This window comes from Penicillium subrubescens (genome assembly GCF_028828155.1).
Source record: "Penicillium subrubescens strain IBT 31985 chromosome Unknown utg000005l_segment0_segment0, whole genome shotgun sequence".
Taxonomy (NCBI): Eukaryota; Fungi; Ascomycota; class Eurotiomycetes; order Eurotiales; family Aspergillaceae; genus Penicillium; species Penicillium subrubescens.
In genome coordinates this window covers 3,352,326-3,366,140 of record NW_026643155.1, presented here as the reverse complement: position 1 = coordinate 3,366,140, position 13,815 = coordinate 3,352,326, and the positions used below count along the sequence as shown (strand labels likewise).

The following is a 13,815-nucleotide window of genomic DNA, read 5'->3' as shown; positions in this document are numbered from 1 at the left end:
CTCGTGTGATATCATCCCTTCATCATCCCAAGTACCTTGTAGCGTAGTGACATCAACAGTCAAAATCATGGAATCGCATAATGAATTAAGATCCATTCTCCAGGGATATAAGTAGTTCTATCAAACCTGCCGACTAACAGCCACCAACAACTACCCATCAATTCAACTTTGCATTACATCCCAACGTAAAGTTCACCATATCCATCAACCCGCATCTAAACCCTCCACCCTACCCAATCCACCAAACCATTCCATCAAACAACCAAAATGGTCCGCCAATCTCAAGACCCCCACCAAGGAGGCAGCCTCTCCGACTTCGCCGTCAGCGGTACTTCCATCCCCGACGACGCCGGCAAAATGAACACAATCCCCTCCGTCCCACGTCCAGACCAACGTGCCGAGCACCCAGCCTACACAAACGCCGGCCTGGCCCAGCCCTCAACCGCCTCCGCAGCAGACAACGCCACCGATCTGCCCCGTTCAACTCGTGACGTGGGACAGACGGGCGAAGTCCTGACCGGAACGGGGGATACTCTCCCGGCAAGTATTGAGTCTAAGCGTGCGTTTATGGGGACGAATATCCCCGGTGGAACGGGAGATGCGCGGGGGATGAAGCATCATAATCATAATCGGAGTCAGTTTGATCGGTATGTTAAGGAGGATGAGGATGCGGGGGAGAATGTTGGGGAGCACAGATTGAGGAATGAGTGAGAATCTGTGGGATGTATTTAAAAGGGTGAATTGGGTTTAGATTGATGCATGATATTTCGTTCTCTTGACTATGTATTGTAAGTGATGTGAAGATCAAGTATGGAGTCCAGCATCGGGTCCAACAAAGCCCTTGTAGAGATCGTCTAGTACCTCTCGCTTTCTCTTGCGGTCGGCTAGTTCTGCCTCCTCTTCCTCGTCAGGTCCGCCATCGGGGTCCCGAGAAACCCAGGTGCGAATAGTCCCATCGCCGTGGGCAGAGAATAGTTCAAGACCTTCCCCGGATGCACCATTCCCACGCCAGACTAGATCGTTGATACGCGCAGCACTGAGGGCACTTGCCCGGCCGCGAGCCATCTGTGATCCACCTATTAACCCTGGAACCCGAAGACGCTTGATAAACGTCCCCTCACGAAGCTCAAACATGAAGATTTCGCCCCGGTCATCTTGCTCGTTAAAGTTAGCCCATAGAAGTGTCTCCTGCCCAGGGCCCATAATACCCTTGGGTATCAAAAGCGGCGCCCGCTCTGCCAAGTGAGACGTCGAGCTATTGCGAACTCGAGGGCCGAAATGTACCAGGGTATTTGCGCCAGTCGCTGCATCCCACACCCGGATACGCGAGTCTTGCCCCGTCGTGACTATATGGCTACCATTCGAGGTCCAACGCACGCCAGTAACAGGGCCGTTATGAGCGCGTGCGTGTCGGGAAAATGCAGGCCGGCTCTCAAAAGATGCCGGCGCAGACCCAGACCCTGGAGCTACCAGGCCTACCGGATCATCCATGTCCAAGGTTGCAATTGCGGAGTTGTGGCCGCCACGCCGGACATCGAAGATGATGACTCGGTTGTCGACAGAGCCTGATGCAAGCAAGTGCGGCCGATGAGGAGCCCATGCCACTGACAAGACTGCACCATTATGGCCTGGTAAGCCTTGTGTAGCTAATCCAGATCGCAGATCCACTAGTCGTACTGATTGTTCCGATGTAGCGACCGCAACCAGCAGGGTAGACCCCGGCTGGGAGGAGAAAGAGTGTGCGTATGGTGTACAATCGAGATTGAACGTGTGGACCGGTGTGATTTCGGGCGACTGCAGCGCAGAAAGCTTCAATGTGCCATCATGGGACGTGGAGAAGATGGTGGACGGGACTGGATCGAATGGGTAGATAGAGAGAGAGGTTATGGCGTGTGTATGTGCATGTTTATGTGAAGATTTTCTAACTGTCGCGCAAGCGCTGTGGATATGATTGAGATCTGAGCCTCGACTTTCAAGGTCCCAGAGGTGAATAGATGGATCTGCGCCTCCGGATATCATGCTATACTAGTTAGAAGCCCATTCGCGGAGAACAATTACTGATGCTGTACATACTACCGGCCGTCAAATTGATCGATTGCCAGGCAATTCACGCCAGATTTATGAGCAGCCACATTCTCCGCTATCGTAGGATCATCTTGATCTAACTGTGTCGCGTCGACTTGATTTTGCTCTGTGGGTGCGGCTCTGCGGCTGGAGAACCGAATCCCCGGCGCAGGCTCGAGGTTGTGCACTAGCCGTGTGGTTTGCGCGACATGGAAGGCATTTGGAGAGACAGTCCCGAGGGCTCTGTTAAGAAGATAGGAATTCATTCATACCTCAGTGCTGGCAGAGAGAAGGTAAGTCAAGACACGCAGATAAACTTCAAGCGACGGGGTAGCTGCGGGCGGGTGACCTCATCGGATTATTGTTGTACCGGCGCAAATAATTCTGGGCGTCGTCTTCAATCACCGTTACACCTTCACGAGGATACGCCGGGGTCTGACTACATGCTGCTGGCAGCAAAGGAGGATGTCCTATGGCAAATCGCTCAATTTGAGCCAAAATGCATTTCTCGCGCCCCCTGAGGCTGAGCTCGACGCACCGGAAAGCGAGTATTCTTACAAACAGACCAGACGCACCACCAATGTTTATGATGCTGTTGCTGGTAAGTGCCGAGAGACAGAAACCTCACTATCAAAGAACCCTACTGACGAGATTCAGGCCGGGTCAACCGCAAAGGGCACCACCCAGCAGAGGCCATTGCCTCTCGCTACCGCGACACTGCCTCGTCTGGAGCCCGGACTCTCCGACCAGAGGAGGTTCTGTTTCGAACACAGAACACCGTGACGGATCCCAAGGAAGAAGAGAACTACTTTGCACACGAAAATATACGACCTGACATTACCCTCCCGAGCTCCGAGATACTCGAAGCTATCCACGCCTACGCCGCTGACTTTTACGAGTTCGCAACGGAAGATCACGGCCTTCACGATCACCATAGTATGGACGAGACAGCCTTGATCGCAATGGGAATTCTCGTGGAGGAAATGGCCAAAGAGGCTCTCGGGGAGACGGGAGATCTGGTGCTGGTGGAAGGCGAAGAGCTGGCCGCCGGCGCCGACGAGACGGGAGCCGAAACCGACACCACCAACGCCTCCCAGTCCCGAGAACGTGTTCGGAGAAGGAAGAGAGCAAATACCGGCGCGAATAGCATGGTTAGCTCGCAGGACAATCTCAAGGGAGTGCGGCAAAAGTTCAAGCGGCGGAAATTGAAGCGCGGAGCTTCCACTACGGATGCGGACACGGAACTTGATGAACGATGATTCAAATGAGTCTAGCGCCTGGTGTTCTGGCGCTTGCTATTATCCATTGATCGGAAATTATTGGGTACTCGTTCGTCATCAGATGGTGTGTCATACAACATTGTGATTGCGGCCAGGTGATCTGGCATATGCATGAAAGCTGTGCTGTTCCGACACAGCCACCTTGGGCTTGCAGAAATTGCGCCATTCAGATACCATGTCAATCACTGCCAGCACGAATCATGCCGGGGTAGAGACGTGCGGTCCAACGGGCCCGAGAGGGGTCCTCGCAGTCTCACGTCAGCGGAAAGAAGCTTAAGGTTGTCCAACCTGAAGCGACGACTTCCGAGAGGCGGGAGTTGACCGGTATCCTATCCATTTGCGATATTGATTGCGGCAATCAATGCGGCTTGATCGTCTTTTTGGATTTATCGCCATTCCGACTGGTTAGCGCCCTATGAGGTGATGTGGCGTCGATAGCTTCACAGGACTTCATCGATACCATCGAGTGTTGGCGGAGAGCATTTCGCGAAAGGTTCGACTGGAAACATAAAAGTCTTCTTGCGCTTTTAGTTACTGGCCCTTCCCCAGGATGGGCATCTTTGATTAAATATGAGACTTTCTCATGGGCGGTCATATGTGCTCACGTGTCTGCTATACATACCCTGTTGTCAGCAATCAGTGAAATGTACTTTACATCTTCACACCAGTCTAGCTATCGGTAGACACTAAATCAATTGATTCAGCCCTTAGATGCATAAATTGAGTTGAAATATCTTCCGACTTGATAGTTGCGGTGTAGAGCAAAATAAGCCCACCCTTGTACGATACACAAAGTCGCGGGGGAAAGTTGGTAAGGCCGTGACTGAACGGCAGGTGACGAGGTTGGTGGACATCCAACTTGGCTTTCTTCCAAGCCTCCACCGTTGAATGCTTGGCCTTCCATGATCTACCTCATCGGGATAAGTTCGTGATTGATTAAGCTTCTGAGACTTGAACCACGGAAAGGAGGATCTCATCAAGAACCACTTGTGTGGACCACGAGTCTCCGGCAGAGGACATCATGGTACGTGGCCCCCCACTACGGAGACGTCCCTCACCTAGGCTGTTTGATGAGTGATTGGGAATTATTGGGACTAAAGACGCCCACTCCACCATCCAAAGATCAGACTACTGACGCGTCCCGGGCCCGATCCAGGCACCCAAGCTTTCGAAAAGTGACAAGCAGGATCTGATCCTGACTCACCTCCGCGCCACTGGCACCTGTCATACGTTGAAAGATCTGGAAAAGACGCTACCCACGGTGGCCTCGATCAATAGCATCCAAGTCAAAGAATACATCCAGGCGCTCACCGATGAAAACAATCTACGAGTCGAAAAGATCGGCAGCGGGAATTGGTACTGGAGTTTCGGAAGTGATGAAAAGCACGAGCGCGAGCGCCAGTTGGCCTGGGTGAAGGCGGATGTGGAGAAAGCTCGGAAATCCTGCACCGACGCTGAGGCGGGCCTGGCCGCCGAATCCACGAAGCGTCAACAGGAATGCGACGATACCAGCTGCGATGCAGAGCGCGAGACCCTGCAAGGCAAGAAAGCCAACCTTCGAGAGGAAATGTGCCGGCTCCAAGCTGCAAAGATGTCTGCGACTGACTCGGTGAGCAACAAGGGCGTGCAGCAGCTACAGGCGGAGCTAGCGGGGTTTCGGGAACAGGCGCTTCAGTGGACCGATAATACTTACGTGCTGGAGGAGTATCTGCGCAGATTGGCTGGTGGGAACGGGGAGCTTGTCGAAGCGATTCTGCGTGAATGTTATGGGGATGAGTACGTGGACGGTGAAGGCCTACAAGAGTTGTGAGGCTGAAAGCCACCCGCTACCAGCAACCAACAACTCGGTCAGGACTGGGATGAGGGAAAAAGTAAGAAGAAGCGAGAAGCGAGAAATGAGGAGCGAGTACGAGGGGCTTTCAGAGCTGTTATCGCCCGGGTCCTTCGGGAATTGAGCGAAAAGCTTAGCATGGGTAGTGTTCCAGGGTGAAACCAAGGAATGGAGGCTTGTCCAAGACTATGCACGGAGGGTCATCGTTGAAAGATATTAGACTCATAGAGGCCATCAACAATGATGATGATAATCATGATAATCCCTCCGAGTTGCCCAGAAAGGGAAAAACTAGTCAGACTCCTGAGCCACCAAGAGAAGCTTGACCGTGCGATACGCGAATGGAAACCCATCCGGGCTGCTTTCCGTTCTCCGCCCGGGGGAACTCTGGACTCTCTGGTCCTGCAGTCCTGTAGGCTGGTTAGTAGTCTGGCTTATCTTAAACTCTCTTCTCCGTGCTCGTTTCTACTTGACTAGTTCAACTAGTCTGACTGACTCTACACTCCCGTACTCCCGTTCCGCTGGGCCTCGACCGACTTTCTCTCTGCCTGATCTGGTCCTGACTCTTCTCACTTCTTCTCCATTCACTTCCCCCCTTCTCTTCGTGGTCATAACTACTGTCCCCCTCTCTCCTGCCTTCTTCTTACCACCATCAGACTCCCTCTTAACCCCACTACCACGGTCACCGACCCTCGTCGTTCCTCGTCTCCTCTCTAGCCCGCGCCACACTCTCAAGACCCACATTCCATCTCCTGTCGCGCCTCGACCTCGACCTCGACCTGCCCTCGTGAGATACTCGACCGTGTCGCCCTTCACGCCACGACCTGCATTCTAGCTCGTCCTCCCCGCTCGTCCAAACACGATCCCAGTTCCAATCCGCTCCGCGACTTTGAGCGCTGTCGACCTCCCACCCGCGTGCCTAAGCGGGGGTGATTTTCGATCCCGGGCTCTGCGCTCCGTCGCCGCGAAACAATGTGGCCCACGGGCTCTTGGTCATAATTCCCATTCCGTTCTTTGGACCCGGGGAATCTCTCGAGTGCAGTAGCCACGGGCACATACCGTGGCGTTTGGAATCGGACTCGTGCCTTGTACAGTAGACGCTGGCTTGAAAGCCAGATTCCCCCTCGACGATTAGGACGACTGGAAAAGGAACCCGCTGCTCGATTGGACTTACTCCTGGGGGCATTTCCAGCTCACCCTGTCTGAATATTATATCGCCATACCGCATACTGCGCCAGTGGTGTCTGTCCTTGTGTCGGTTGAACTGCCACCCATCCAGTTCTACTCCTCCGATTTCCCCTCCCTCCCTCCAGCCTCCGCCATCTTGTATGGATGAAGTAGGATAGCGGCAGCGTGTCATGTCCTCCCTCCCTCCCATCCAGGCCTCTACGTCGCCGGTCAGTCGGAATCGCACCTCTTTTCTCTCCAAGTTCCGGTCCCCACTTGGCAACCGCAATCGCAGCATCACCGACTTTTATATCGATCCCGATGACCCATGGCGCTCGTACTTTCCTGGAGACGTGATCAAAGGCACAGTTATTGTCACAGTTGTGCGGCCGGTTCGCATTACACATATAGTGGTCTGTCTGCATGGATATGTGAAGGTGTTTAAAAACGCCGTCCCCGCCGGGGAAGCGACTCCTGATCTAGGATTCCTTGGACCGGGGCGCGGCCGACGAGGCGCCGAATACATGGGCAACGGCCTGGCGACCTTGTTCGAGGATGAAGTCGTTCTCTGTGGCGATGGGCGTCTCAAAGAGGGCATCTATAAATTCCGCTTTGAAATGGGGCTACCTCCATACGCCCTGCCCAGTAGTCTCAATGTGTGTTCTTATTCCTCCCCCGGTTGATCAAGCCTGGCCACTGCTGACATGCAAATTCGCTTTCCCCAGTTCGAACGAGGCACCATTGAATATGCTTTAACATCAACCCTTACCCGACCCACAACCATGAACCCTACAATGTCCTGCCGACGGCGGGTCAATTTCCTCGAAAACATTGATATAGCTCCATTTCCCGCACCCAAAGCCCGCATTGTCACGCTTGAACCGATTTCAAAGCGCTCCAAATCCAAGGCCAAAGCCAGATCAATAAACTCCGACGCGACCGCGGCTCCAGATTCCGCCTCTATAGATACCCCCATCAGCGGTGCAGCTGCCTCAGTGGACAACCGTCCGCCCCTCAGTCCGTCTCCCAGCAACGTCAGCTCCTCCAGCCGTCCGAGTGAAAGTAGCCAGAGCTTTCAGATTGTGAGCGACCCGAGCTCCTCCACAAGCACCGGAGGCCGGAACAGCGAAGGTCGCAGCGCGACCCCTTCGATCTCAGATAAGACGATTACCGCGAAGGCCGAGGTTTTGCGCGCAGGCGTGCTGCCCGGGGATACCTTACCCATCAAGGTTACGATCAACCATTGGAAGCAGGTGCGCAGCGCGCACGGAATTATCGTTACTTTTTATCGGCAGGGCCGCATTGATATGCACCCAGCAATTCCCATCGGTACTACGGCCGCCGGGAAGAAACCGGTCTACGAGGACTGTTATCCACGCTCGCGGACTGGACTGGGAGGATTAACTCTTGGCACAAGTCGTACCAGCAGCACTTTCCGCAAGGATCTGTCACAGACATTCGCACCGCTGATCGTGGATCCGAGCAACATGACCGCGATTGTCAAAACATCGATTCGAGTCCCGGAAGACGCGTTCCCCACCATCACTCGTGTGCCGGGCGCCATGATCAACTTTCGATATTATGTCGAGGTTGTGGTAGACCTGCGAGGCAAAATCACTTCCCCCGATCGTTTCATTCCCCGTTTCAACATGGTGTCTGGCGGAAGTACGTTCTCACCCAGTGGCCAAATTCTCAACCCTGCAGATGTGAACGGAAGTGGTATCACAGCCAACTGGGGTGGCAACATCTTGGATACGGACCAGATCCGCCGAGAGAAGGGTGTCGTTTCGATGGCATTCGAAGTAGTCGTTGGGACGCGCGACACTCAGCGTGGCCAAGCTACTCTTGAACGCACGACATCCATGGCTGCCGAATCGACTGCGTCTCATACCACACCCCAAGCTCATTCTGCAGTGGTCAATCACACCGACGGAGAAGATTGGCCTGAGGCAAGCCCAATGCCGACCTTCCATACCGAATACGGGCAAGAAGACTATGATTACGGCTTCCCCCAGGGCCACTGGTCAGAGTATCCCGATGATTACGCCCAACCGTTTCAGCCTATCGGTCCTATGATGGCGCATACAGAGGAGGAAGAACCCGTTGATGAAAAAGCCAGGTTACGACGCCATGAAGAAACCCTTCTTCCTAGTCAACCGCCCGAGGAAGAAGAGGCAGGGCCGTCCAATGCAGAAATGGCCGTGCCGACCGCGCCAGTCCTGCCAGACGACCACCACCTACAAGATTATGAACATCTGCCGTCCCCGGCTACCAACGGTGTGCCACATTCTGTACGGTCTGCTGAATCGCTACAAACCGTTGTCGTAGCCAATGGTCACGTCGCTGCAGCAGGTCCCAGCGAACCCTCGGCGCCCGCAGACGACAAGCAGGAACTCGAGCGACAACGGCTTATGCAACAAACCAGTGCTCCTAGTGCTCCTCCTGCAGACACAAATGGCGAACCCAGTGAGGATCGCAGTGTTCCTACTGCGCCCAACTTTGATGAAGACGATCAATTGGTGGGCGGTACAGCGCATGCGGACGAGTCTTTACCTCGGTATCAGCGATGATTGATCATTTTATTCGGCCATTTTGTTCTACTTTATTCTTGTACATTCTGCATTTTTTTGGCATTTTAGGGGCCGGGATATTTCTGGAAGATACCACTATTCGCATATTTTATTAACACAGTCATATGGCGAGGGCGTTGAGAGCCTCAAATGTATCATAAACTTTACTCTCAATGTGCGTGCCGTTCTTAAAACTTTCCAAACTCTCCCAGGTTCTACCTATCAGCGGGGAAGCCTTGACATAACTAAAAGTCTAACCAAATTCTGGAAACTCTGGACTCCGTAGTTTATCGCCCCTTCTGCCTTCTCCGTGTCTAGCCTTATCTCGGACCGCCCGCGTAGCATCTGGGGCGCCTTGGCACCCGCTTAGCGATAACCTTCACGTCTTCTCCTCACCTTCCCCCTGTTTCCTTTTTCCTTCTATTCCCCCTCATCTTCTTCGCTCCGATCAAACCCTCCTCCTCTCATCCTCCAACATGGCATTCAAGAGCGGGTCGTTCGCGACCTTCCTAATCCTATGCCGTAAGTCTCCAATCTTAACCCTCAATCGCGGCTGACCAGAGGCCACCACGTCCTCAACTCCAACGCCCACGAGATCAACGCAACACCCATCCACAAGAAAAAACCGCATTACTAACAATTTCACGCTTACAGCGACATGTTTCTTCCTGGGCATTATCTTCTCCATGTTCCCCTATGACTACCCAATCCTATGGTCAACCACGCCCACCCCAGAAGCCCACTTCGACTACTTCGAAGCCCACCTCCGCTTCCTCCACGCCTCACCCCCCCTCATCCCCCGCATCCTCCACATCGTAATCTTCCTCGGTCTCGCCGGCCTAATCACCAAGCTCTACCGCCCCTCCGAATCAAACATGCTCTTCGACGGCGCCTCGCTCGTCCTCTACATGTGCGGTATCACCGTGTACATCGCCAACATCGTCAAGGGTCTGCGTCTCGCGTCTGCGGGCCAGTACGGCGCCGAACTCGCTACAACACCCGAGGATAAGGAGCAGATTCTCGGCCGCGAGGATTCGCTGAAGGTTCTGGCTGCTAGTAATACTATTCTGGCGCTGGTTTTGGTGGGTGTTTTGGTGTTGCAGGCTGGTCAGTGGTATGCTGAGCGGAAGGATGCGCAGGAGTATGAGTCGCTTGCGGAGGGGAAGAAGAAGGATGAGGGTGAGGCTGTTGCCGCGTCTGCGACTGCTTCGGGGGCTTCGTCTGGTAAGCCTGGTCGTCAGGCTAGTCAGCGCAAGAAGAACTAGGCGCGTATGGGCGGCTTCTTGTTTCTCTTGCTTTTGTTTTTTTCTTCGGAACAATTCTGGGTTTACCTGGGAGGGAAGAGCGGCTTGGCTTGTTTAGTCTGATGTGGTGCGTATATGGAACCTTTATTTCTTTCCCGCCCACAGCAAAGGAATTTATACAATACGGTCCATAGCGAAAAAGGAATGTTCGCTTGTTTTGCTCATGAGAAGAGAGAAAGAGAAAAAGATAACGTCTTCAAGACGTCGGATTCGGGATTGTTCATGTACACAGACAGGTCCATGATGGCACAGCACAGTATGATAGCATTTCTGTACGAATGATATGAAAATGAAGATGCTAGAGAAATTTGGGAGTCAAACAGAGTCATGGACATGGACATGGGCATGGACCGGGAACCGTAAATGTATCTCGAACATCGTAGAGACGATGAGTAGAATGATAGTATATGTCGTCACACCGCAGAGGGGGAATCATAAGGTAAGGCAAATCGTGATGAATGTATATGGATGGGTTGGGGGCATAACAATGGAGGAGCCAAGACACAACGATTCAGCAATGTCAAGCAAATGAGAATGGGCTCCGAGGCAGATCTGGAGAGCGAGGACTCAAGGCTTTAGCGAATAGATCATCGCCAGAGTCGGCGCTCGCAGTGCGTGCAATTGTTGTCATAGAGCCAATTGCGGCGAACCCTCCAGTCTCACTGGTTTGCTGGGCCTCTTGAACGGACTCGGGTGGATGAAGCGCAACAGGCCTGAAAGACTCGGGCCCAGAGGGCGCTTGAAGTCTTGGAGTTGGAGTAGGATTCGTGTCCGGCGTTAGCATTGAGTGAGGAGCTCGGTTAGCGATGTTGCGGAAAGAGCTAAACGAGGAGACAGCAACATCAGGCGACTGAGGGGAGAGTAGATGCGCAGGGTTTGCACCTGTGTTATAAATGATCAGTTTCCATGCATTGAACAATCGGTTTCGGGAGAGATCATACTGTCATTCGCGGCTAGCTCCTTCTCGCTAGTTTGGAGTTTCAATCCTCTCAGCTTATCAGTCAGCTTCCTTCCGCTGATGGGCGACACGGGCGTGGCCGGTCCCGTTGGGTAGACGGAGGAAGAAGTTGAAGAGTCACTCGCAACACTTTCAACGCCGCGCGGACTCAAGCCGAAGTTCCCTTCAATCCATTCCTTCTCCTGTACTGCCATATGCAGCGCAACTCCTTCGGCATTGGTCAAGCATTCATCGCGAATCTCATTCTCCAAGACGCGTAGTCGCTTCTTAGCCCAGATTGTGTGAAGCACGCCTTTCTTGCCGGCTGCGCGGCCAGTCGCTCCCAGTTCCGGGGGAAAGATGGCAGGCAACGGGTTGAGCTGGAGGACTTCGCGGGCCGTGGACGATCGAGTTGCATTATTGTCCGTGGTCTGCGGCTCGTATGATAGTGTGACGACTGGTGGAATGGTGACATTCGGTGGGAGCAGGAAGTAGAATCGGCGAGTGTTGTCATTTGGACGTTCATGCGCCGGCAGGACAGTGGTCTTGCCTTCCCACGAAACCTGCCAAGACCCCTCCGAGGAAGACCGGGTGATATCGTCGTCCTCCCATTCGATCATCAGAATCTTGGTTCCATCATTACCCTTTCCAGCCTCGAACTCAAATCTAGCCAGCGCCGTGATAGAAAGGCTACCGGCCTTTGGGCCGCGCGGGGTTTCCAGCTCAGCAAACTCGCTGTCCGGGGTAAAGACGGGAGGTGCCTGGGCCATGGCTGTACCGATAAGAGCGACTCAAGCTAGAGATACTCGGGATCTAGGCTTGAAAATGGGGCGGGCTCCGGCAGAATCACGGGGCACAAGGAAGGCAGAGTGATCGGGACACAGACTCGACAGGCGGGTGTGAACAGGATGCATGCGAATGGGGTGGCGGGAAGATGGCGGCGGGGGACTTCGCAATGGAGTCGCCGATCACGGGATCGTTCAGCAAGAGGCGGAGGAGGGACAACAAAGACCCTACTAACTACTGGGTGTGCTTGTCGCGGTTTCATCTTCTGCTGGGATCAAAGTGGGAGAGCTAAATATAGAATCTGCGCCCCGTCTTGGCATGCTTGCCCTTTAGGGATGCATAAACAATGAACGTCAAACATCACCATCCCTTAGAGAATTGTCAGCTCTTTTACCATGCAAAGCCCAAAACCTCCAAGGCTTTGCATATCGAGTCTAAGCAGAATGGTTATCTTCTAAATATAAGCCTGTTTGATCTCTCTTGTTCCCATCACATCAATCATTGATGCTCTCTACGCGCAACTCTGTTTGGCTTTGTATAGACCAGTGACCTCCAGCGGCATAGTGTATATGCCCTAGACCAGTAAATCAGGAGTTCATGAGCTAGCTTGGTCTGGTTCTCTATCGGCTCTCAGTCTGCCTCGCAATTTCCTCCAGGTCTCGATAGCCTGTGGAATGAAGTTGGATGTCCGGAACATCAGACGAAGCGGTGACTATCTGTAGGCATGTTAGCATTTGCATGCACCTGATAGATATTCCTAAGAGTGTAAATTCCCACCATGTGATTAAAAAGCTTGTCTAGTTTGACATCACTTGTCGACATGGAACAAAGAGTCTCATGCTCGTGCGACTTGTTCCTGAGACTCGCGAAGCGGTGGTAGCAGTCTCTAAAGATAGAAAGCTGATCACAAACATATTATTAGCAGCAGCTAAGTTCAGAACAATAGTTGATGAATATTCGTATCTCCACACTCACCAGATCTATACTCAATCCAGAATTAATCGCCGATGTCTCTCGAAGGAGGTTGTATATTACCAGTGTTTGGAGGCATCGCGTATGTAATTGAACACAGGTACGATACAGTATCATACAACTTCTAGCTTGAGAGCCGATGAGCTGCAGGCAAATATGGTAGAAGGGAGAGTGAATGGAGTGAAGGTTGACGCCGGCATCAAGCCTATAGGCACGCTGGGTCAATGAGCTTCGACGAGAGGGTCAGTAGCGAGGTGTAATGCAGGGGAAGATTTACAAAGGCGGGGATCTATGCAGGGTACAGCTTCAGGATGAGTAGAGATGTTCTAATTTTGGTCTGAAGAATGTGATGAAGAAACGGAAAGTGGGTTGTATAATTGAATGACGAGCAGTGATTGGCATCAGAGCAAGACACTATTTGACAACCGCCAGACGAGCCGGGATAATAGCCCGCCGGGGAAGTGAACCGGACAGGATAATCTCTTGTGGAGGTCGACGATGGCAGCTTCATATGGGTGATGAGCGATGTTGATACCCCTGATCTCACAAATCACGAAGCGACAATGGCAATGGCGGCAGGGTAATGGGTCAAAAATAGAGCAGAAGCGCCTCTAGAAGCTATTCTTGGATCAAGTTTAGATGAACTAAAGAAATGAGTGGTTAGAAGACTCGAGATAGCGTAGTGGAGGTTGAGCGTATACCATGAGGAGACACCAGGGCACAGCATGCACACCTATTGTGGAACATGGAACGTGTGATGGGATAACGGTGGAGTATCTCTCGTGCAGAAGGCAGGTTCTTCTCGAGCTGGGATTGGCTCAAGAAGATGATCAGCTGTCTTTATCCTCGAGAGATGCTTTGCGATGTTTATTCAACATAATTCAAGCAAGGAGAGTATGGTATC

General features: G+C 52.8%; 7 protein-coding genes across 7 annotated transcripts; 5 read left to right on the top strand and 2 right to left on the bottom strand.

Moving 5' to 3' along the window:
- Positions 1 to 267: 267 nt before the first annotated feature.
- Positions 268 to 711, top strand: N7473_007725 (uncharacterized protein; the record flags this gene model as incomplete). The annotated part of the gene is made up of 1 exon (XM_057153665.1): positions 268 to 711. The coding sequence occupies one exon, from the start codon at positions 268 to 270 to the stop codon at positions 709 to 711; it is 444 nt and encodes a 147-aa protein (XP_057008003.1).
- Positions 712 to 804: 93 nt separating this feature from the next.
- On the bottom strand, positions 805 to 2,330 carry N7473_007724 (WD repeat protein; the record flags this gene model as incomplete). The annotated part of the gene is made up of 2 exons (XM_057153664.1): positions 805 to 2,020; positions 2,074 to 2,330. The coding sequence occupies 2 exons, from the start codon at positions 2,328 to 2,330 to the stop codon at positions 805 to 807; spliced, it is 1,473 nt and encodes a 490-aa protein (XP_057008002.1).
- Positions 2,331 to 2,485: 155 nt separating this feature from the next.
- N7473_007723 (uncharacterized protein) lies at positions 2,486 to 4,047 on the top strand. The gene is made up of 2 exons (XM_057153663.1): positions 2,486 to 2,665; positions 2,722 to 4,047. Exons 1-2 carry the CDS (start codon positions 2,530 to 2,532, stop codon positions 3,321 to 3,323), a joined length of 738 nt encoding a protein of 245 aa, XP_057008001.1. The 5' UTR covers positions 2,486 to 2,529; the 3' UTR covers positions 3,324 to 4,047.
- Positions 4,048 to 4,365: 318 nt separating this feature from the next.
- N7473_007722 (putative GAJ protein) lies at positions 4,366 to 5,154 on the top strand (the record flags this gene model as incomplete). The annotated part of the gene is made up of 2 exons (XM_057153662.1): positions 4,366 to 4,368; positions 4,501 to 5,154. The coding sequence occupies 2 exons, from the start codon at positions 4,366 to 4,368 to the stop codon at positions 5,152 to 5,154; spliced, it is 657 nt and encodes a 218-aa protein (XP_057008000.1).
- A 1,379-nt stretch (positions 5,155 to 6,533) lies between these two features.
- Positions 6,534 to 8,912, top strand: rim8 (pH response protein PalF; the record flags this gene model as incomplete). The annotated part of the gene is made up of 2 exons (XM_057153661.1): positions 6,534 to 6,998; positions 7,068 to 8,912. The coding sequence occupies 2 exons, from the start codon at positions 6,534 to 6,536 to the stop codon at positions 8,910 to 8,912; spliced, it is 2,310 nt and encodes a 769-aa protein (XP_057007999.1).
- A 476-nt stretch (positions 8,913 to 9,388) lies between these two features.
- N7473_007720 (putative secretory component protein shr3) lies at positions 9,389 to 10,177 on the top strand (the record flags this gene model as incomplete). Its single annotated transcript, XM_057153660.1, has 2 exons — positions 9,389 to 9,434; positions 9,567 to 10,177. The coding sequence occupies 2 exons, from the start codon at positions 9,389 to 9,391 to the stop codon at positions 10,175 to 10,177; spliced, it is 657 nt and encodes a 218-aa protein (XP_057007998.1).
- Positions 10,178 to 10,736: 559 nt separating this feature from the next.
- Positions 10,737 to 11,923, bottom strand: N7473_007719 (uncharacterized protein; the record flags this gene model as incomplete). Its single annotated transcript, XM_057153659.1, has 2 exons — positions 10,737 to 11,098; positions 11,158 to 11,923. The coding sequence occupies 2 exons, from the start codon at positions 11,921 to 11,923 to the stop codon at positions 10,737 to 10,739; spliced, it is 1,128 nt and encodes a 375-aa protein (XP_057007997.1).
- Between the last annotated feature and the right edge of the window lie 1,892 nt (positions 11,924 to 13,815).